Genomic DNA, 22,500 nt, shown 5'->3' on the forward strand with positions numbered 1-22,500 from the left:
GGTTCGTTAGATAATTCGAAGTCTCTATTTTTACTAATACATTTTCTTTAAACGTTTTTTCATGGTTACCAAAACTTCACGAAACGTTAGCTACTCAAACGATACCGAACTTTTGGCTCAGCTGCTTATATAAGTATCAGACTACGGTCGTGTGGTAGGTCGCAGGCTGGAACTGCGGCTTGGCCAACAAATAAGGATGTTAAAATGATGAAGGAAAAAGTGCTATCTACTTCCTTTGTAATTGATTCTCCAATGGTTTGATTTTCAAGTCTTCTCGAGTAAGGGTTTAGCGATACTAACCGTTACGTCACCTATTTTCACTAATGTGCCAACCTGTGGTTGGCAAAATTTAAATATCCAAAGAATTGTTTGTAAACAGTGAATATCGCTATTAAAGCTCGGAGTCCGTGTGACTGCCCTGTAGAGAAATTCTATTGGGTGTTATATTAAAGTTTCTATATAACGCGCGTTCTCATTGGTTTAAACAGCGTGCTTTTTGAGAGTACAAAGCACAGGAATTCAATCTAGTGAATCATAGACGATGATTCATGTGATGATGCGTGCTTTATACAACAGAACAGAGCACAGTCAAGGCTTCTTTATTTGTTAATTAAAGTACCCGGACACTACTTGCAAATAGTGGGGCACGGAGTGCAGTAATACACTAAACTAATTCAATAAAAGATGGTTAAAAATAAATAACGTGTGCCTCGACAGTAAAAATATGAAGTTGAGATGATGCTTGTTACGGTAAAATTTCAAAATTGGCAATAAAATTCATCTCTTTTTAATTTTTGGTAGGAGTGATTCGACATCGTAAGGGCCAAATGAGTTCTTCCATAAAATTTCTCAATGCGGCGATGGCAGATTATTATCTTAACAACGGTCATCACGAAGAAGCGAGGCAGCTCTTTGAGAGGCTGGTAAGTATAGATAATTTGTTTTGTGGGAAAACTTAATCTGCTCTGGCATGCTGATCTAACCAGGCTGGATCAGACCAGTGGAGGGTATAAATTCTCATTCCTTCTTGTGGTTGTTCTGTAGGTGTGGGCAAACTTTGCCTCAGACAGAGACTTCGCCGCTCTGGACTTTTTAGATCATGACTTGCTTGGAGAGAACCGACCGACAAGGCCTTACAAAGAAACTGTGGACTATGGCTTGGAAAAGTAAGTGCTGAAGCAGGTTGTAGTCAGATATACTCAATTAATGCACTTCACATTACACTCTATTCACATTACACTCTATTCAATTAACTCTGTTTAAAATATAAGTGCTACACGGCCAACGTTCGTATAAACGTAACCTTCCCTTGTACTTGTACATGTTCATTGCCGTGACTTTAACATCTTCAGTTCCCACGGCCTGCTCCCGTCTGACCTTGTAGCTCAGTCGGCAGAGCGGTGGAGATCTAACCCGAAGGTCGTGGGTTCATTTCCCACCCTGGTCAGAGTTTTTCTCTGTCCTTGTGTGGGCCCATTTCCATCAGTAGGGCTAACGCTCACATGGTTCATATGGGATTGAAATCTAGCACTTCACATTACATCAAGTGAAGATATGATCTTCGCAGTTATGAACGCAATTTTTACAATTGGGTAGAGAAGCCTGAAAAATTCAGGACTTCAACGGGGTTTGAACCCGTGACCTCTATTCAATTAACTCTGTTTAAAATATAAGTGCTACACGGCCAACGTTCGTATAAACGTAACCTTCCCTTGTACTTGTTGATATATTGACAACTGCGTTCCAACTGTTGACTTGGTCAGCGTGTGAGCATACACTTACTATGACACGCGTAGTTAATGAACAAGTCCATTCACCTTACTCTAAATATTAAATACCCTAGAATTAAATTCTTATTCTAGAATTTGTCAGCTTGTAATTAATGCATTTCTCCTGTCATCAGGTTTCCTTCCAGCGAAATGCTGTTTGATAGAAAACTTTCAAAGCTGGCCGAAATTGGTGACAGCGAAGGAATACTGAAGATTTTGGAAAAGGGTAGCTTTGAAGCTAGGAAATACAATGAATCGTACCAGAGTTTTGTTGAGCTGCAACATAGAAAGGAAGGACTGGAAATTATAACGATTGCTAACGGCAAATTTCCTGAGGATACGGTAGGGCTAAAGCCCCGGGCGGCATTTTATTGAAAGAAATAAATATGAAGAGTTGTCTAGTACCCCTTACACGAATAGTGCGGAAGTTCTAGTGAAAGTATTCGCTCAAAGTATCCTGGAATGCAAGACTTTGAAGATTGTGATGTAATCTTAGGGACAGAGACATTCCACTCACCATCTTGGCTGTGGAACAAACGACTTTCAATTCTGTCAAGTTAATTATCCCAACTCATGGGGCCTTTTAGAAGCAAAAAATGCAACCGATAAACGTGAAATACATGTCTTGTGGTAACGAAATTTGACTTTGGTGGAATAAGTTAGGCGCACTATAATTTTATTTATTGTTATATTCTTCCTGACAATTGTCTTGCAACATATCTCTCCGGGGTGAAAGGTTAACGTTAGAAATCTTCCTACTGCGGTTAACCTGCAGTGCTGGAATAAATTGCTAGTCATTCAACATGGTGGCTCGATAGACACCCTACGAGCAGAGCCTCATTTTGTCTTTTTCTTTACTGTGGAGGAGAGAAGGAGGCTCTTCCTGAATCGCGTCAACGCTGCCGCAGTCCGAACTTCTGGACTTGTCAATCTTGTTTTTTCTCGTGAAACTGGTATTTTCAGTGCGAGCATCCGTTTAGTGATAAGAGCGATGGTTATAATTGAGCCCGCTGTACCATGAAAAATCAAGATGGCGGCGAGATGTGCTGGAAGCCAAGGCTATTAGGGATATTAGGCCTGGGTTCGAAACTGCATCCTGGCAACATACAACGCATGCTCAATAAATATCTTACTCGATCCATTCTCGTCACCAAAGGGAAACGCTGTGTAGGCGAACATGCGCCATAGGCTTCTTATAGCCAAGAATTGGCTATCTGAGCCTTACGGCGCCTGCTCACTCCTCGTGCTAACATGAATGCACCAATTAGAGACGCTTTTGATTGTTCTCCACGAAAACCAATGAGAACACACTTTGTTTCAGTGTTCCCCAGATCTCTTCTCTCCCTTAGTCAAGAGAAGAGCTCTGGGGTCAAGATTGACTCGATTCATGGAGAGTTCGTTCTCGAGAACACTTACGAAAATCGAGCTATCAAAAAAATGGCTCTGCTATCACGGTGCTCGATAGACTACAGACAAAATAGATGGAAAATTTTCCCCCCAATTAATTGCCTGCAGTGAAGGCTATACAGTGGTAAATTTTCTACAAACTTAGCCGAGACTATCAAATTCTCATATTTCCCTAACGCCGCTTACTCATTTGTTTGAAAACAGGTTATTCTACATAATCTAGCGATGTGCCATACCTTTTATAAGGACTACGAAAAGGCTTCCAGCTACTTTCAAAAGCTCCTTCATTTACAACCAGAAGATGCACTCATGAGAACCAATTATGGGCGTATTCTTGCCTTGTCGGGACAAGCACAGAAAGCGATGGAACAGCTAACAGAGGCTTTGAGAATAGCAGAGGATAAAAATGAAGAACAGCTAATAGAACAGGTTATTTATTTATTTATTTATTTATTTATTTATTTTTCTTCGATCTGTCATTGCTCACTGAGATGTTTCAAAAATAGTACAGTAGCATTAATTAATGTTAGGGTCCATTACCCAAGACTAAGTATCAGGTATCAGGTTTGTCCTCATTAGCGTCATTTCAACCACGTTTTGAGGTAAAATAGATAAAATGTGGTTGAACCCAATTCAAATCTCCCGGGCTTAAGATTCTTTGTGTATTGTATTTGCATTATAATGTATAATGTAGCATTCACCGGTGGCTCATTTGGTTGAGCACCGGGCTGTCACGCGAGAGGTCGTGAGTTCAACTCCGGCCGGACCAACACTTAGGGTCTTTAAATAACTGAGGAGAAAGTGCTGCCTTTGTCACTACATCTGCAAATGGTTAGACTTTCAAGTCTTCTCGGATAAGGACGATAAGCCGGAGGTCCCGTCTCACAACCCTTCACTGTTAATAATCCTGTGGGACGTAAAAGAACCCACACACTTGTCGCTAAGAGTAGGGCACGTAGTTCCCGGTGTTGTGGGCTGTCTTCTGTTGTGTATCATGGTTGGGAGGGTAAAAAAGGGGCCACAGTAATTGGCGCAAGCTGTTGTGCCTTAATGGGATACGTGAAGACTGAGATAATTAAACTTTGGAAGAGCAGATCTAATTGCTCCTTACGGTAGCCAGAAAATTTACAAACTCTAAAGATATACAAACGACTCAGCTGGGTTTACTAAGCAGATTGTGAATATGTGTATCCCAGTTCATAGGGTCAGCCTCAAATATAACACCAAGCAACTTGAGCTAGGTTTTACGCTCTACAATAGCAAGAGGAGCTGGTGGGACTTTCGGGCTTCTACGCATTACCTTTGTAATACCAGAGATATTCTAAAGAGAAAAACGAACGAAAACTTGTAAAAATGAAGGGAAATCAGAAGCAGAAATACAGATTGACAAAAGATAATAAATAAAATAATACTAAATAATAAAAATCAAACAAATTTATTTTCCTTCATGGATGATGGGTTTAATAACGTCGTATTGAAAATCACCACATCGAGGCCTTTTAGGTTGGTTACAAATGTGACATGGTAGTGCTGTTTGGGTAGCAAGTAAATGACTATGTTGATATTCACATTCGATTCGACCACACTGTATTGTTTTATCGAGAGTAACAACAATGCTGAGGTATGGTTCAATATTCTACTTACAAAGGAAAACTATGGGGCAAGGCTTAAAATGCCCCTAACCCCCAAATGCTTTTTTGGCTAAAATGAATCTTTGCACCTGCTCAAAACTCATTGCGGCCATTTATTCCTTTTTCTAACTAATCCTGCCATTTTATAGGCTTCGAAAGTTGCGAAAATCCAAGCATCTTTTGTTCACGACCGAGTCAGAAGGGAAGTGGGTCTATTCCTGATTTGACGTCACAATATACTTTGCATGCATTTTTACCACGATTTTATGCAATGTAAATATTTTGGGGTTAGGGGCACTTTAACCTGTCAACACTCGCACGTTTTCTTCGCGTTATGATTATTTCGTTTGAATTTTAATTTTTTCCGGTTTGGTTTTGTGACACTCAATTGTGACCCGCTCTGAGGTCACGTAAGATGCTGATTGTAGTTGTTTGGTTTGCATTGTAGACAACTTCCTACTTGAGACTTCTTCAAGAAACGTCAAAGCCCGAAAGACAATAACAAACAACATATTCCATTTTGCAAACGAAGTTCATGGAAATATTACCTCGAAACGATCCCTGTCCTTCGCTTCCAATCACAGAAGATTCACGTTGCGATGCCAGTTGCCCCGTTGATGTGGACCTTCCAAGAGCTACGACGTGGCGTCAATTAAAGAGTCTATTAGAAATTATCATTTATATTTTAATTGTACAATTCAATTGCCCTGCTTGCATCTACCATCTCCGAAAATGTGCAACGTGAAATGACCAAACTTCACGTTTTATGGACTGAAACAAAAAACACACAACGGCATTGAAGTTTTTCAGCACCCTCCCTCCAAAAAAAAAACATAACCGAAAAGTTTTTTTCAGTTTGTAGACGTAAACGTGTTTTCGCAGTTGACGTCGCGTCGTGGTGTGCTCCATCTTATAGCTTTAACACCTTAGAAACTATAGAGTTTAATTCAAACATTAGACTCTGCACCAAAGTCAGTGAAATTTCATTTTAACTCGTTTGTGCGAACACTGATTTTTTGTTTAAATTTCTTTTCCCTTGTCAGGAAAAAGAAAGTTGTTGAATACTCGATGAAATCTCTTCAGACAATGCACAACTGCTTTATTTTTTTCTTTTCTGTATGTACATATATACGAACAATGTCTTTCTTTTAAAATCTTGCAAAGTTTCAGTGAATATTTTAGGCTATACAGTCACTGTATTTCCGATTTGAATAACCCCAAGCGACCGAAAGTAATTGCCAATTCGGTCAAGCTACCTGGTTTGGTGGCTTAAATTTAATGAGATTTTAATGAGAATTTGCCGACTCGCTTAACTTTAAACGAGTTGGGAAAGTAAGTGTTTTCACGGAATTTTCGGTTGTCACTCGCTAAGCGACCTGAAAATTAAAACCGGTCTTGCATTGAAAACACGGCCTAAGTTTGACATGTTGATGGAAAGCAACATTGCTGGAGAAGGCGGTTGACTTTAAAAAGCCCTCGTAAACCACAGAGGTCGCTGCCCATGCTTTTTCAACCGTTTCAACCTACTAGTTTGATGCCGGTTGAAAAAAGTGGATCAACCAAACCAACCGAAGACAGTTTTTCCCAAAAAAACACGAAAAAAAAAAAACCAACCAACTGACCTAAAACGGTTGTGAGCTCAATTGAGTGTTTTCGCACATGGGACCAGCAGCCATATTTGCATACTAAAAAAATAAGGAAATTTTTTCATAAAAATATAGTTCAATTCCCAAACGAATATTTCACTTCTCCAACATGGCCTCTGTTTCTTTGTTTCACTCCTCCAACATGGCGGCCGAAACGTCATGTGAACACACTCTATAGAACACGATCTCAGTTCCTTTTGCAACTATTAAAAAGGCCCTAGCAAACGCCTTCAACATCCTTTTGCTGAATGGCAATGTTGAAAGCGTTTGCCACCCCCTGTCCACCGTGTTGAAGCGAGTTGAAACGATGTTGAATCGATGTTGAAAGAGTTTAAAAGCCTTAACTTTGCTTCAAAATCATTTCAACATTTCTTCTGTTCTGTGGAATGTTCGGAATGTTGAAGCGGAGTTGAAGTCATTTGCTCCGCTCTTTCAACATTGTTGAGCAACCGCATGCGCAATTAAGAAAAGACGGTAGCAAAGCAAGACAATTCTTTCCAAACGTTTTTTTTCAAATTGTCAAGTCTCTTATAAGATGTAAATTGCTATTGCCAAATCTCTCTTATTTACCTGTTTAGAGTGGTTTTCAATTGAGTTACGAATGTAGTGAACTGCTTTGGTTTTGCATTACTTCACTCAGTGATTAGTTCAAATCTCTGGCGCCATTTTTTCAAGCAATCGGAAAAACCAATCGTGGCTCGCGCGTGCACATTTTCCCGCGCTTTGAGTTGGCTGTGTGTAATTACTTCGAGTTTTGATTGGTTTGCGGGATTGTCTCCGTACATTTTAATTGGCCAAAGTAATAACTTTGGTTTCGGTTTTACGACACTTGAAACTCGCTCTAACATTTCGTAAGTTCATTAATTAGTAACCTAATTAGCTTTACAATAATTTGACACTGAGACTCGTTTCAGTAAACTAGGGGAACTCGTAAATGGCCCATTCCAGAGATTCCCCAGACACCGAGATTTACGACCATCGATTTTTGCGAACAATGCCGTGTGATATTTGAATTCGGTACTCTACAGTTGCGGGAAAAATCCTCATGGACTTAAGAAAGTTGGGTTGTTTTAAGTTGCAGTCGAAATCAATATTTAGTCAATCGTCCATAGCAAAAGAGCTGATGCCTGGTAAATATACCACAAAATCCGCTTGAATATTCTTGAGATGAAGAAAACGGTGAGGAAGGTACTTGACTGAGGAACAGGACAACCTACAGAGACGCACAGGCACACCAGTGGTCTTCTCAGGCCCAAGCACCTGATTTATTCATTCCACTTTTACCGGTGTCTGGGGAATACCTGTGTGAATCCAATATAAGTTGAATTACTTATCGAAGACCTGTCCGAGCCTTAATAATTAACTCAAAATTGACCGGAAAATTAATTTAATTGACGTGTATGTTGCCTGCAGTACTGACGCTTAATCATTATATAATATAGTTTAATAATAGCTTCCAATCTTCTGAGCACTATGTTCATCTAACTATGATCAGAATTTATAAGTTTATTTTCGGACTTTTTTAACACTAAATAACAATATGCCCACGCATATGTGGTTTATGGCTATCATTCTATAAACACCTGGTTAGAAGGCAATTGGATTACTTCTTGGACTTCTGCTGACATGCAACCATTCAAGTCTTGTGAACAAACTTCATTCGTGTATTCACAAAGGCTTTAGCCTGGTGTTAATTAACTATGAAAGTTTTGCCACCATAAGACATCTTGTCCTACAGTCCTAGGGTAAAGGAAGTATATGTTTGTACATGCGAAATTAAACTACTGCCTTATTTGAACTAACGATAAATTGTTTGTCATTGCATGATGGTTCAAATCTGAGGTTATTTCTTTATTTTGGAATTACACATGTTCGCATTTTTTTCAGCAGAGAAGATTAGGCGATTTGACGAACTTAAATTAAACTCAAACAATTATAATAGATCGTTAGATGATAACTTAAAGCATAAGAGTCAGTAAGCAACATCAATGCAAGTGTAACAGCAGGCATGCGTCAATCCAAATGGCATTATTATTTAATTATTTATGACACTTACAATAAAAGGGGTTTTTTGTATGAAGCAAAGACTGCTTGAAACTTCAACCTTAACTTAAATTTCCATTAAGATACCCGGGGCCCACTTTTTCGAGCCAAATAGATATTTGACCGTCTGTCATGGCCTGAGGCTTTGGTACCGAACGAACATCTTTCGTGCACAGCCAGGCACACGCACTATCGCTCACAAAAACAAACAAACAAACAAACAAACAAACTGAAAAAAAGAAAAAAAAAACGGATGACACGAATGTCTATAGTTGCTGGGACTCTGTGCATTTTTGTGATGTCCACTGCACCACCGAAAACATAGGTACCTTGAAACAGGTGTCGTGCCCATTTTCCGTTGAGTGGAAGGGACTTTTTAAACTTGGTAGGAAAGCCCCAAGCTCCGTTGAGAACCTTTACTCAAAAAATAGCTGGTCCCAATGCGGAAAACAAAGGACATTCATGCTAGCTTTGTGTTTACCGTAATCTCAAGCTAAACATGTGATATACGTTCATTATAGGTAGTCTGTGAATAAATTGACCTTGATAACGTGGACTTTTTCTTCCAGATTCGACAGAAAGGCACCAGCCGGGCAAAGCCTCTCCTGAACTGCTGGCTGAGGAATCCATACAACACTGGGTTTACAGCACTGTTAGCATATACCATAATATGGCAGTAAGACAGCAAAAGCCATATTCCCCTTGAAGGAAAAAAACAAACAAATGAGTAACAATTTTTCAAAGATGAAATTTTACGACAGAGTGAGACCAGCATTACTGTATATAGAACGCCAGTTATGGAGTAGGCTTTTAATGGCTTTACATGTAATATTGAACAATTAAAGGGTTAAATTTAGTCTCATTTTTTTACTTAAACTACTTTATAGAATTTTCCTCTCTTTAAGTCCAGACGATTTTACTGGTCAAATGTGGCCGCTTTAGGAGTCAACTGGGTTAAGTTGGAATTAACAGGAAACAACGTCGGTTCTGAAACCCAGGCTATCTATCATTTCCTCTCATCCTGAAGAGAAAGAAAAGATTGATGGCATAGGTTCGAGATTGTTAGAGAATAAAACTGAAGCGGGAATACGTCACTGAAGCATTGTACCAGTTTTGAGAAATCGGACACGTGGTTTACATGAGTGACGTTGTTGGCAACAGCCAGTTACTTGCCTTTCCTCAGCTTGGATTTAATTTCACACGTGTATAGACCATGGCTGTTCGTACATACAGCTATTTTCTTGAAATTATCGGGTCTCTTCACTTCTTTTGTTACATGTAAGCATTTATTATAGTAAGTCCTCATTACTCTAGTCAGCACGAATTGCATATCCAGCGTAGTTTTTCTATGTCGTTTAAGTTACATTTTCATCCTACAACTACATCCATAGAGCTATCATTATTCAAAATCGCATTCTAATTGTTGTGATTGCTGCTATAAATCTCCTGTTTTGCATCAACCCTGAGGAGCAGGACTGGGGTAGTGGTGAGATAACTCACCCGGCCTGGGTTCGATTCCCAGACACTGCGTCAGATGTGAGTTGAGTTTCAGTTGGTTCCTCCGGGTACCCCGGTTTTCCTCTATCTGCAAAAACCAATGTTTGATCTTATTTGACCTAAATTGCTCAATTTCCATCAAAAATGTTCCGAATTAATGCCTCTGCGCACTACAAGGCTTGATACTATAACAGCAGTAAGCAGCCATACGTACCTAAACTTTTGTCCGTCTCCGTATTCAATCCAGATATAAGTGGTATGGTACGGCAAAAAACACAAAAAGTAAAATAGTACAACTATGATCAGCATCCGAATGACTTTTCCTTTGGCCTTAGCTGTCCTGAATCCTTCCTTGTCCGATGTCTCTCTTGCTGCCCTGTTTAGGTGTTGTACAATAATTGTGTATAACACCGTGATCATGGGCAGAGGTATAGCATACGTAAGGCTAAAGGACAGCACGTTGTAGACATGCCTGAATATTTCACTTGGCCATCCGCTTTCCATACAAAGATCAAGTCCGTCAACATTCTCCAGTTGCATAACAGCAAACATCGGAAGACCAGTTAAAAGGGCAATAAGCCATATCACTGCGATGATGTATCTGACCTTGGAAACTGTATTGCGACGTTCCCATGGAAACGCAATGGCGAAATAACGCTCTGAAAGTTTAAAAAAAGTCATGAAACATTCCAATATTTGGCATCTTATGAATAAGACCCATTCGTTTTGTAAGCGTAATTAATGGTTGCCCTTCACATTCATTTGATGTTTTGAGTGCAGTAGGCCTATAATAATTGGATCTTTGCAGTTCTCCACACAACTGATAAAATGTGGTATGCATGAGGACCAATGTAACTTTCGTCATGGTGATTTGAAAATTTGAAGGCTACATAAGCGAATTTTCAACATCATCATCATTGGTTCACTGATTGATGAAAAGACCTGGGTCAATCGCTAACCTTAAGTTGGGCAAGATTAGGCCTGTCCCGACTGTGGTTGGCAACTCATGGCGTTTTGAACAAATTTGTGCGGTTCTAGCAACTTCGAGTTTGTCAATCTCCCTTCACCTCGCTAGTGAACTTTCTGTATTCGCTCCATGCTCCCTCGATCTTTGCCAATCCAATATGGCGGCCAAAACACAAGATTGAAATATATGTAGCATTCGCTTTCTAAAATAAGCATGCTATGCGCGCTGCAATGCATCCCAATTCGTGCGCATATTCTGATGTTATCCTTGAATATATAGCTGATGTCGCCTTGTAACTACTCCATCAAAAAAGAGCACTTGCCTTTGCAGACACGCGTAGCGTACGTACTTTATCGTTTTTTATTATTTTCTTTTTTGTGTTGTCATACTTACCAATACTTATGGCCGTCAATGTTCCAATGGAGGCCATTATGCAAATTGCCTGAGTCGCAGGGATAACCCTGCACAGCACGACACCAAACGGCCAGTATTCATATTCGAAATAAAGAACTGTGAATGGAATGCACAGGATGCCCACATTCAAGTCTGCTACGGCCAAGCTCGCAATTAAGTAACCAGTGACTGAAATTAAAGACGCAAAAGCGTAAGGAAAGAACAGTGTGTTTAAAAGATGAATGGACTCAGCATTTTAGCGCCTTATGACGGTTTATTCCACTACATGTAGCGTGACCAGATACTTTGTATTTTTAAAACAAGACGTTCACACAAAAATGTTCGCGGAAGGATTCAGTTAGTTTTCTCCTTGTTTCACCTGTGTAGATCATTTTTTTGCACTCACATAATCTAGTTTTATTGGCAATGTGGATGACTAAAAGAAATGCTGGATGTTTAGAGATGAAAATAAATGAACTTTCAAAAAAGGTCTCTCTTGGCCGAGGGATTAAAAGTCGATCTCAAGGAACGTAAATGAACACTTTCTATTTAGTTGAATTATTCGCGCATCAGGTCACAATAATCTTACCAATGGCAAAGCTTCTCCATCTCATATATAAAACACTAATACCCCACAATTCGTCAATTGTCTTTGACAAAGAAACTCGCTCTCGAAAGGTATGGTCGCGAACCTTTCTTACGGTGGTAAATATATGAACTCGTTTGACTGAAACCCAATGTTTCGTGTTTTCACTCCCGACGGACGCAAGACCACAGTCTCTTTAGTAACTAACCCTGACTTTACATATTAATTAGTTAAGCTGACAAAACTGCGTAGACGAGAGCCACCGATCATGACACTATGGACTACTGATTTTCATCGTTGAGAAATACGTGCACCGTTCCAAAGGGAATTTTAATTTATTATTATTATTATTATTATTATTATTATTATTATTATTATTATTATTATTATTACCCCACTAGTATTTACTACCTCCGGAGGAATGGCAGATGAATACAAGAAGTATCACAGTAGACTGGCTGAACTTTTGTCGACAAAGAAGGGTGAGGACTGCAGCACTACAATATCGTGGATTCGCGCCAAAGTCTCATGGATACTTGGGACTAAAAAGCCACAATTTACGGGATCAAGCGTCGAGATTGTAGAAAATGGAGCAAGAGCAGAACTTTAAACGAAATACTAGCACGTTTTTCAAGAGTGGGAACAGGTTTGCATAAGCCACTAACAACCAAGAGTGGTCGAGTACCTTCTCTCACGGGACTGCCTAGTGCAATAGTCACAGATCAAAACAAATTTAAACCAAATCTGACCGATTATGAGGTGTTTCCTTCCGAAAAAAAGAACAAAACACACGGTAATTTTTCGGCGCGTGAGCCTCTGTAATACTGTCAATGGTGTTTACGACGAAATCGCCCACTACAGGAAAAATATATTCAATGTACCATCTGGCCGTGCAGGGAAGAGTTTCATCAAAGAACTAACTCTCTGGATTAAGCAGTTCAATGCAGATTCTGATTTGAACTCAGTTGCCTTGAAAGCATTCATGGTGCTCCCAACTTTGATCCTGCAAAAACCATCCGCTACTTCTAAAAGTAAGGAACACAATGCAGCAATAGAGCGTCGATTAGCTCTCTGGAAACAAAGGAACATTGATTTGTTGCTTAAACTGAGTGAGGTTTATATAAGGGAAATTTGTGAACTCTAAGAAATCTAGGACGGTCGAGGACGTATCCAAAGTTTTTTCAAAGCTGGTTCTGCAAGGAAAAATTGTCAGCTGCAATGAAACTCCTAGATAAGGAGAGCTCGTCTGGCCTGCCCGACCTATCACCAGACGTCCTTACATGACAAGCAACCAGAGGCGGCTGATATTGCACAGAAGAGTTTGTTGCACGATCCAGTTGATTATATTCCACCAAACGTGTATGATATCATAGACGAAGAAATGATTTACAACTCAGCAAGCAAAACCAAGGGCTCAGCAAGGCCATCGGGAATGGACTCGGAGCTTTATAGGAGAATCCTGTGCTCTAAGAACTTTAAGACTGAGGGTAAAATTCTAAGAGAAGAGATAGCTGTGTTTACGAGAAATCTGCTTAAGAAATCGTATCATCCATCTTTACTCGAAGCCTTTACATCTTGCAGGCTCATCCTGCTCGACAAGAACCCTGCAATCAGACCAATCGGTGTTGGAGAGGTCCTGAGGCGAATAGTGGAAAAAGCGGTCGAATAGTGGAAAAAGCGGTCAGCGGTTTCTTAAAGGAGGAAATAAAAGAAGACGAGTCCCCCACAAGTTTGTGCTGGTCATAATGCAGGAGTTGAGGCTGCCATACTTGCAATGAGCCAAGTGTTTGAAGAAGAAGGAACAGATGGGATTCTGTTGATCGATGCAAGTAACGCCTTTAACCAAATGAACAGGTCAGCGGCTTTGCACAATATCCATATCACTTGCAAAGAAATGGCGCTCTATGTAATAAACACCTATAGAAGCCCATCTAGACTGTTTATCTGCGGTGGAGGTAAAATACTTTCACAAGAAGGCACTACGCACGGAGATCCCCTATCGATGCCATGGTATTCAGTCAATACATCTATAATGATTCAGAATCTGAGGGCGCACTGCCCGATGGTTAAACAGGTGTGGCTTGCAGACGACTCTGCTGGAGGAGGGAGAATCACGCAGTTGTATGACTGGTACAAGCAATTGAGTAAAGAGGGAGAAAAGTTTGGATATATCGTGAACGGGTCAAAGAGCTGGCTGATTGTTAAGTCTGAGGCACATGCAGAAGAAGCAAGGAGAGTGTTTGGAAATGAAATCAATATAACATGTACAAGTGAAGGTCAGCGCCATCTATGAGCAGTCATTGCGTCGCAAGAATACAAAGATCAGTATTGGGAGGAGAAAGTTCGCGTATGGAAAGAGGAAATCGAACGGCTCTCCGAAATCGCAAAGAGTCAGCCTCACACAGCGTAGATTGCTTTCACAAAAGGGTATACAAGTCAAAGGTCGCCTACTTAATGCGCACTATAGAATCGTTTGAGGATTATGTCGATCCAATCCAGGAGGCGATTGACGACTTACTTCTTCCAACTTTGTTCGGTCAATCAGAGCCTCTCCCTAACGAGGAGCGTCGACTTGTCACCTTAACAACGGCGCAAGGGGATCTGGGCATGCCAGATTTGAGAGCTGAGGCGCCACAACAGTTGGCGCACGTATCACACGTATCACATCGCAGAGTACATTTATAGCGTCAGGCGAAAGATCTCAGTCACTTAAGAGGGCGCGTGATAAAGAGAAAATAGAAGCATTGACTCCACTCTTTCCCCAGATCTGCTGCGTCTAGTTAATCATTCGAGAGACAAGGGCGCAAGTTTTTGGTTAAATGCGATGCCTCTCGCAGATCAGGGCCTAGTCCTGAATAAGCAGGAGTTCAGAGACTCGCTACGCTTGTTCAGAGACTCGCTACGCTTACGGTAGCAAGTCTATGCGTGTGTGGGGATAAATTTACTGTAGGCCATGCCCTCTCATGTAAAACGGGGGCTTTGTAGCGCAGAGACATGATGGTGTCCGTGATTTATTAACGGTATTTATCAATAAGGTCTGCAACGATGTGGAAATTGAACCACACCTTCAACTCCTCGACAACGAGCGGCTATATTTGAGAAGTGCTGTCACAAGCTCTGAGGCAAGATAAGACATCAGGCCGGGAGGTTTCTGGTCAAGAGGAGTTACGGCATTTGTTGATGTAAGAGTTACGCACGTTAACTCCAAGTGTTACCCGAACAAGAAAACATCTGAAGTATTCAAGGAGCAAGAAGACGAGAAGAAACGCAAGTACCAGCAGCGGGTACATTAAGAGATGGGTTCATTCACCTTTAGTTTTTGGAACCAATGGCGAAATGGGAAATGAGTATCATCGTTTCCTGAATCATCTTGCAGATAAGATAGCTCAATAGGAAACCGAGCCGTATAACACCGTTATCACATGGGTTGCCCGGAACCAATGAAAACCAGATTCTATCTGAGATTATTAGCAATAATAATAATAATAATAATAATAATAATAATAATAATAATAATAATAAACAAATGGAAGCGCCCAGATGACGGCCTTGTTGGGAACATCACATATTCTCAGAAAGGTGCTGCGTCTCTGAGCTGTAGGAAGGAACTGAGGTGTGGCATAGAACACCCAGCAAGAATTGAGACTGTAGAGAATCTCATACTAATAATAACAATAATAATATGCAATTGACTGGATTCAACACTACTGAACAGAATAGAGCACCGCTAACTGCTGATTAAAGTATTTGGATTCAAGCACAAATTTGACCACAGACAGCTTTCAGTGATGAATACCTTGAAAACAGGGTGCATGGGAGTTTTTCCGGTTGATAAAGTAGATTTAGGTATCAAGAAGACGAAAAAATTATTTTGACAGATTGTGTCTCTTCCAAATCCTTCTTCTTTCTTTCTTCTAAACTTATCATAAGATTAAAAGTGGGTGTAAGAATTAGAAACAAGTGCGAACGGTGGTCCATGTGAAATTTGCTTTTAACGAACGAAATGCCATATGAAAGAAATCATATATTGAATTGCGGATAGCTTCACGTGATTACATATCCGCAGTTCAATTAATATATGATTCATTTCATATATCATTTCCTTCGTTGATTTATTCATCACGGGAACATATGAACCCACAAATGACCAGCTCCCAACATCAATGGCTTCATAGCTCAGTTAGTTAGAGTGCCGCATCGGCATCGCGACATCACTGGTTCACTAACCCGTTGAAGTGCAATTGCGTTTATAACTGCGAGGATGATAGCTTCACTTGATACTTGTTTTTGTTCGCCAACATAGCCGGTACCATGACGTCTACACTAACAGGACCAATGCGAACACAGCGGTCAAATGGTCTTTTTTTTGGTAACAAAGAGTAATAGATAGGATACACACAAACTCAAAAACTTAATTGACAGTAGTGAGGGAAATTAGTAAATATCATTTAAAACTCCGGGGATCCAAGTGGAAAAAGCTTATCAGTCTAGTGGAGAATCCAGGAAAATACAAATGCAACTGATAACAGCTGTGAAAATTCATTTTACAAGATAAAACCGTTGCCAATTAATAATCGGTTGCAGAATTTTCTCGTCTATTTGAAATCGTATTAGGTGGTACAATTCAATTACTTTAATGCTATCAGACTGATTCCTCTTTAGTTAGCGTTACAAACGAAAATGTAGTTGATATTGATATGATCAAATTATTTTTTTTGCATAACGAATCAGCTAAAAGACGCAAAAATCCATAATCGGTTTCCATGTTAACGTCAGCGCCGCCATGTTGGTGGTCGAAAATAATACGTTCTCGCCGCCCGCCAGCATTTGTCGCCGTTGTTGTCTGTCTTTAGAGATCGATTGTGAAATGACTTTGAGAACGATTATTTAAAAGTAAAAATTGGCACGGCTTTCTTGGTATCTTTATTTTGCGCAAATCAGGAAATTAAATAAGTGTCACGTTATACGCCATTCCTCATTATATGCCATTATACTTCATTCACGCATGGGCGTAGTGCCTTAGATCTGGGCATCTGCAGCATTGTGGTGGACCAACCGTTTTATCACAACTTATCGACCGCTGATCAAGGAAACATAGATTAAGTTTGACTTGAATTGCGGAGCAAACCGTTGACTCGAATCTTTTCGGTTAGTGCATGATCTGGTCAGAACATTGTTAGAAAGCAAATGATATTGAACTCAAGCCGTAAAAAGGCACAAGTTTTTTCAAATATTTCTACTGTACAACCTTTTTTAAAGTCACGGTAGAGTGACAAGTTACGCATTGAATTGTTGAGTCATTTAATCCTTTTTGTAGATGCTGAAGGATTACAGGAAAAACGTAATACCAAACTTAAATCCAGTATTATATTTTTTAAGAGCCAAACTTATGATCTGAGCTTATGATTAGGAAAATGTGATAAAAGTAATGGTTTCCTTGCCGGTGATAAAAAGAAGCTTTCCTGGTGTTAAAAAATAAGTCGATTTCTTTGAATTCTCCAAGCGTAGATGAGATTTGCAAGCGCAAACATTCAGAGAAATCTAAAACCGAGATGGATTGTGAGGAATGAATGATGATGGAGATAATTTAGAATTAAATTTGAGATGAATGCAGGTCGGCATTCTTCGTAAGTCAAGTTTCTTCTTCACTACCTAGTAAGTGTTAAAATGATTACTTTTAATTAGGAAAAGCACTTTTCAATGATGATATTGCTTTAAATGAATTTTATTTTGTAACGATCATCCACTTGATTAACCTTTTACCACCTTTCTTGCTATCTTGATACTCTCATGATTATCTCGTTTCCTCTTATTCTGTTGACCTATAAATCATCTGCTATTTGTTTGCAATGAACCCGCGTGCCTTCCGCCTAAAGGTAAAACCTAGAGCTGTTAAGTCACTTTCTTACTTGAAACCTGTTGCAGATAACGTCTTTTCTCCTCGTAGTCAGTTTATTTTAAGTCTGGTGTTTGCCAGTATCCTACAGAGCCAGAAAAAAGCTAACGCGCGCTAAAGAAGCAACGGGCTCTGTTCTCAGACGTCACACTTCAAACATCCCAAGAGTTACAGAGATAACTTACCGGTAATTGAAAGTCGTTATTCGTTATTAGTAACCCACACCCATTTTGTCTTCACGTGGGATCGCTGGCCATGCTGTTGATGACAACGTTACCAAGGCATCTTTCATTTGTTCTATGATTCATTAGCAACTTATGTTTTGATGCGAAGAAATATTCGTATCTTAGGCTGGTGACCGGCCTTATCAAAGTAAAGGACCAATTTGGGGACACAATTTAGCAATTAAAAGATTAAGCAAACTTAATATGAGTTCATTGGCCTTTTAGTCTCATTAAGTAGTTGCACATGTGATATTACTGAACTTTTAACGGACAGACACAAACTACTTAAAGGTAGTCTAATTTAACAATATTTTTCAATATACCCTAGGGTAGGCATTCGCATTTTAATCATGATAAGAGACTATTCACGCCAAGAGAAAAAGACCCTTTTAAAAGGCGGTTAATCCTTCTATCTACTATATTCTGTTTTCCTTTTATTGAAACGGGCTTTGGCAGTGCGGGTTTGTACCCTTAGGACCTTTCCAGTCCTGGAAACTATACTTTCAACGTAGGTTTTCAATCTTGGTCTTATTAAGATATATAGGTAACACAATATTTAAAAGTCCGTTATAAAATCTGCAATAAAAGGAAAAAAGGAATTTTCGAGTGAATCGTGCCTGTGAAACGACAACAGTTGGACTAATTAATGGAAAAGAAATGAACTTTATTTAAGTGTCTAGTCGTTCTAGCGATGGGGCACTGAATTGGGGACAATGCAAACTGAAACACAAATCAAGCCAAATGTTGGTTTTTGAGGGGAAACCGGAGTACCCTGGAAAAATCTCTCGGTGCAGAGTAGAGAACCAACAAACTCAATCCACATATGACAGCAGATCTGGGAATCGCACCCGGGGTACATTGGAGGCGAGTGTTCTCACCACTGCGCCATCCCTGCACCCCAACTCGCTGAACTTCTTAAATGCTCCCTTTTGATGAAAATTTTATCGAATACTGTCGATTGTTGAAGGAATCGTTCATTAATGATTTCATCATTTCACTGTAGCATAGTTTGTGTATTCAGTTCTAGCATATGCTATTTGTAGGTGGGTGACACATGGACGGAAATTAAAAGAAGAATCACGGAGGGTTTTTCAGATTCTTTTCCATCATCTATTGAAAGTGAATTGAACTGGTATTGGGTCAAGCAAGGAAACTATTGAGCAGATGGTTTCTACAAAACTCGTATACTGTAATATTCCATTAAATTCTGAGGAGCGCTTTCTCTAATCCTATAAAATAGTCCTATCAGTATCTCTTTTTGTACCGAGAAATAAAGTAAAAGCATGATGTTGTAAAGGAAGGTATACTAATGACAATAAACCAGCCGGAACTATATTAAACCAGATACCTATTGAAATGCAGCACATGATGAAGTACCGCTACATCAGCAGTCAACAAAATACATCATACGCCTGTGCTGATGGACCGCGATGGAACTGGCCTAGATTTTTGCCTGTTCTAACTCTTATCATTTGGACAAGTCCTAATTGGATTACGCTGTGGCGACTTGCTCTTCCATTGTCGCTGAAATCGAGTGCATGGAACAAATTTTTCTTCGCGATTGTATTGAAATATAAAACCAGCGCAACTCTCGAGCTTGGTCACTCAGTAGCGAATATAAACAGAGTTTACGTTACAAGAACTTGCTTTTACATTGCTCTTTCTGTTATGCGACTTTACCACATTTCTACATGAACCTTGGAAGAGACAAAATAAAGTTGCCAGTTTTGGTTTTAGCACGAATTTCGATGTACATACATATAAGACTGTGACTTTCAAACTGAAATAATCCGAATAATGTAAACCTAGCTTGAGAGGCGTAAAACAATGTAATCATCACATAGCTCTAATCCTTCTTCATGTGATATGAAGTCATGGTCATCGGTCATGGTACACATTTTACCTGATCAGACGTCTGGCAGATTTTCTCGATACTATGTTGCGTTTTTGATTGCGTACAGCGCAATCAGTGCGCAGAATTACAAATGGTTCACACTATGCTCAGCAGAATGACACGTCACAAAATTTCGTCCAAGAATATAGTGACCACGTTTTTGCATAATTTCTTCAAGTTCGTCAAAACAAAACTGCCCGAATCAAAGAGCTACTTAAAGAAGGACTCTTGCGTCTCAAGACAATAATATATACTATAATAAAGGAAAAGTAAATAAATGAAGAGAATAACAGTAAGCTAGGGAGACAAAAGAAGACATCTCATTCCTGTTGCACCCCATTCAGGGTCTGTTTTCATAATCCATTAAAGAGATCGGCGGTCAGATAAGCTACTCAGTGCTAAAGACCTTACAATTATATTCAAACCCGGCACAAAAAACATCGTATCACGAACATTTAGATTCTGCACACGCAAAGCAGAGGCATTTTTTCCTTTAATTAAATAACCTTCGTCCCATGCACTCGCTAGATGAAGATAGCTATAGCAAGGCTAAAAATCCATCAACAAATTTACCATTTTTGAATCCCAAATATCAAGATGTTTGTACTATCACTGAACGAACATTCAGTATATCAATATAGATTTAATTTGGGCCTGGATAACTGTAGAGGAATGTATTTAACACTACTAATGTAGCATTTTTCCTGTAAATAACCTTCGTCCCACTCGCTAAATGAAGATAGGTATGTCAAGGAAGAGAACTGATCCATCAACAAATTTTAATACCATTCTTGAATCCCAAATATCGCGATGTTTTTATTATAACTGAACGGACATTCAGTATATCAATATAGATTTAACTTGGGCCTGGATAACTGTAGAGGTTTTTCAATTCAAAGTCCTTTTTACAAGGAATGTATGTAGGATATTGCGATAATATTATAGTCCGTGATATAGATTTCGGAAGGGTACAGTAGGTTCAAGAGGCGAGTGTCATCTGGGTCAAAAAATGAAACTCACGTGTGGATATATTTAACAAGCTATCAGATAAACACATCGTAAAGACGCCCAACTTACCAGTGTGAAGCTCTCGTATCTTGTACACAACCGCAAGAACAGCAGTATTTCCAGTAATAGTCAGCAGAAAAATTATGGAATAAACAATTAACCGAAAGACATTCGATGCCAATGGTTCCCTTACGTATTGATCATCAGGAATATTCGTAGTAGCAGTTGCGTTGAATGATGCCGTTACCGTGTTCGTTGAATCCATAGCAAGTAGTATCAAAATTCAAGGAACAACAACACTATACCGTAGTAGCCTTCTCAATCAAAGGAATGACGGGATTACCAACACGCTGAGCGACCTTTCGGAGGTCTTTCTATAATACCGGTTTTAAATAACACTGTTCCATTCCAATATTCAACTCTGGGTCGTCAAAAAGCAGTTGCTTTGGTTAAACCCCAGTATAATTATTTGCAGTGTCGCTCTTCGCCAGTTGTTGGCCTTACTTACAGCATTAAAATGCATCCCTCAAAAGGAAGCCAATATTTATTGAGTTGTAATTTTACCCTAGGGATTTTCTGCAGTATTAATTAGTCTGCAATCAGGAGCTTTCCGGTACTGACGGCTAAGAAGCTGGTGTAGTCGAGACTTAATTTATCACTGCACCACACGACCAAGACATAGTTGGCTCCAACAAACAAAAAAAAAAAAACGAAGCTGTGACAATTGAGCTAATAACGCTTTCGTACGTGAAGAAACAAACAGAGTGTAACGTGATTTGGCACGTATTTTGGAAACGTCCTAAACGGTCGGCTGTAATCAATTTAATGAGTACAAAACAATTTATCATCCCACGCTTATGAGCGATATATTTGTTTGAACGATTATTGGAGTGACGCCCAGATTTGCTACATAATAGCACTACCGGTTGTTCGGAAAGGTGTCACTACCGAGCGGAATAAATAATTAGACTTGTTTTTGGCTGAAGCTTGTTAAAGGGATTGAAAAGAAAATTCCCTGGTATGTCCCCCAGCAACATAAACAAGATAAACCGCAATTAATACCGAGGAAAAACATCCTTCTTTTGACGAAGCCTTCTTAATAACGGTACAGTATTTCGGCTCCTTTTGCTTTCTCTGTTTTCTCTCCACCGTGTTTTCCGGTTTAAGACAACTAAAAACAAACTTCGAATAATCGTTTTGTCAAGAAAAGAGTATGCAAGCTTAATTGAGGTACGCTCCGCTTTTTTTGTTCGTCTCTTAGGTTGGAATTATACATGAATGGTAAAACTCGGCCCTGTGAATAACGCATTAGAGACAATGCTGATAAGCATAATCAACACTGGATCTGTTACTTAAATTGCACTTATTAATTAGATTAAACGTTCTTTGACACATATGCTTCTGATCTTTAGTGAAGATCCAAACGGCAACGTAGGAGCGACTTTCCGTCAAGAAAACCTGTGGAAAACCAAAGGAAGTTTCCTTCAGTTGACAGCTTGTGCTTCTGATCCAAGGCTCGAGGCAGGGAAAGTACGACAC

The 22,500-nt window shown here is 39.6% G+C and overlaps 2 protein-coding genes and 1 long non-coding RNA gene across 6 annotated transcripts in view; 2 read left to right on the forward strand and 1 right to left on the reverse strand.

Annotated features, from left to right (window-relative positions):
- The window catches only part of LOC138008361 (TPR repeat-containing protein DDB_G0287407-like), a 39,692-nt gene extending 33,753 nt beyond the window's left edge, over positions 1–5,939 (forward strand). Inside the window, exons 22-27 of one of the 2 annotated variants that reach the window (XM_068855672.1) lie at position 1; positions 802–923; positions 1,045–1,166; positions 1,904–2,111; positions 3,381–3,605; positions 5,256–5,939. The exon at position 1 is cut by the window's left edge and continues 111 nt beyond it. In XM_068855672.1, the coding sequence (XP_068711773.1) occupies position 1; positions 802–923; positions 1,045–1,166; positions 1,904–2,111; positions 3,381–3,605; positions 5,256–5,309 (732 nt within the window). In that variant the 3' untranslated portion in view covers positions 5,310–5,939. The remainder of the gene's footprint in view (positions 2–801; positions 924–1,044; positions 1,167–1,903; positions 2,112–3,380; positions 3,606–5,255) is intronic. The other variant, XM_068855673.1, reaches the window with a different exon arrangement.
- Positions 5,940–6,183: 244 nt separating this feature from the next.
- Positions 6,184–21,373, reverse strand: LOC138008362 (neuropeptide FF receptor 2-like). Of its 2 annotated transcripts, none has more exons than XM_068855675.1 (5): positions 21,031–21,373; positions 11,354–11,542; positions 10,208–10,652; positions 9,039–9,197; positions 6,184–7,754 (listed from the first exon to the last, which is right to left on the reverse strand). In XM_068855675.1, the coding sequence occupies exons 1-5, from the start codon at positions 21,224–21,226 to the stop codon at positions 7,700–7,702; spliced, it is 1,044 nt and encodes a 347-aa protein (XP_068711776.1). In that variant the 5' UTR covers positions 21,227–21,373; the 3' UTR covers positions 6,184–7,699. The 2 variants fall into 2 exon arrangements, with proteins under 2 accessions (XP_068711776.1, XP_068711777.1); XM_068855676.1 differs by lacking the exon at positions 6,184–7,754 and adding an exon at positions 8,004–8,193.
- Positions 21,374–21,927: 554 nt separating this feature from the next.
- Positions 21,928–22,500, forward strand: part of LOC138006285 (uncharacterized) — a 1,255-nt gene continuing 682 nt past the window's right edge. Inside the window, exons 1-2 of one of the 2 annotated variants that reach the window (XR_011123883.1) lie at positions 21,928–22,066; positions 22,374–22,500. The exon at positions 22,374–22,500 is cut by the window's right edge and continues 682 nt beyond it. This is a non-coding gene — a long non-coding RNA (uncharacterized lncRNA). The remainder of the gene's footprint in view (positions 22,067–22,373) is intronic. The other variant, XR_011123884.1, reaches the window with a different exon arrangement.

This window comes from Montipora foliosa, chromosome 6 (assembly GCF_036669935.1).
Source record: "Montipora foliosa isolate CH-2021 chromosome 6, ASM3666993v2, whole genome shotgun sequence".
In the NCBI taxonomy this organism is placed as follows: Eukaryota; Metazoa; Cnidaria; class Anthozoa; order Scleractinia; family Acroporidae; genus Montipora; species Montipora foliosa.

Bases quoted from the DNA above. Each gene is read 5' to 3' on its own strand.
- LOC138008362 (XM_068855675.1), bottom strand. From the start codon at position 21,226: ATGGATTCAACGAACACGGTAACGGCATCATTCAACGCAACTGCTACT. The intron at 11,543-21,030 runs GTAAGTTGGGCG...CTTTAATTTCAG, and splicing joins GATACGAGAGCTTCACACTG to TCACTGGTTACTTAATTGCG. The intron at 9,198-10,207 runs GTACGTATGGCT...TTTTCCTTCAAG, and splicing joins GGAGACGGACAAAAGTTTAG to GGGAATATGGCTTTTGCTGT.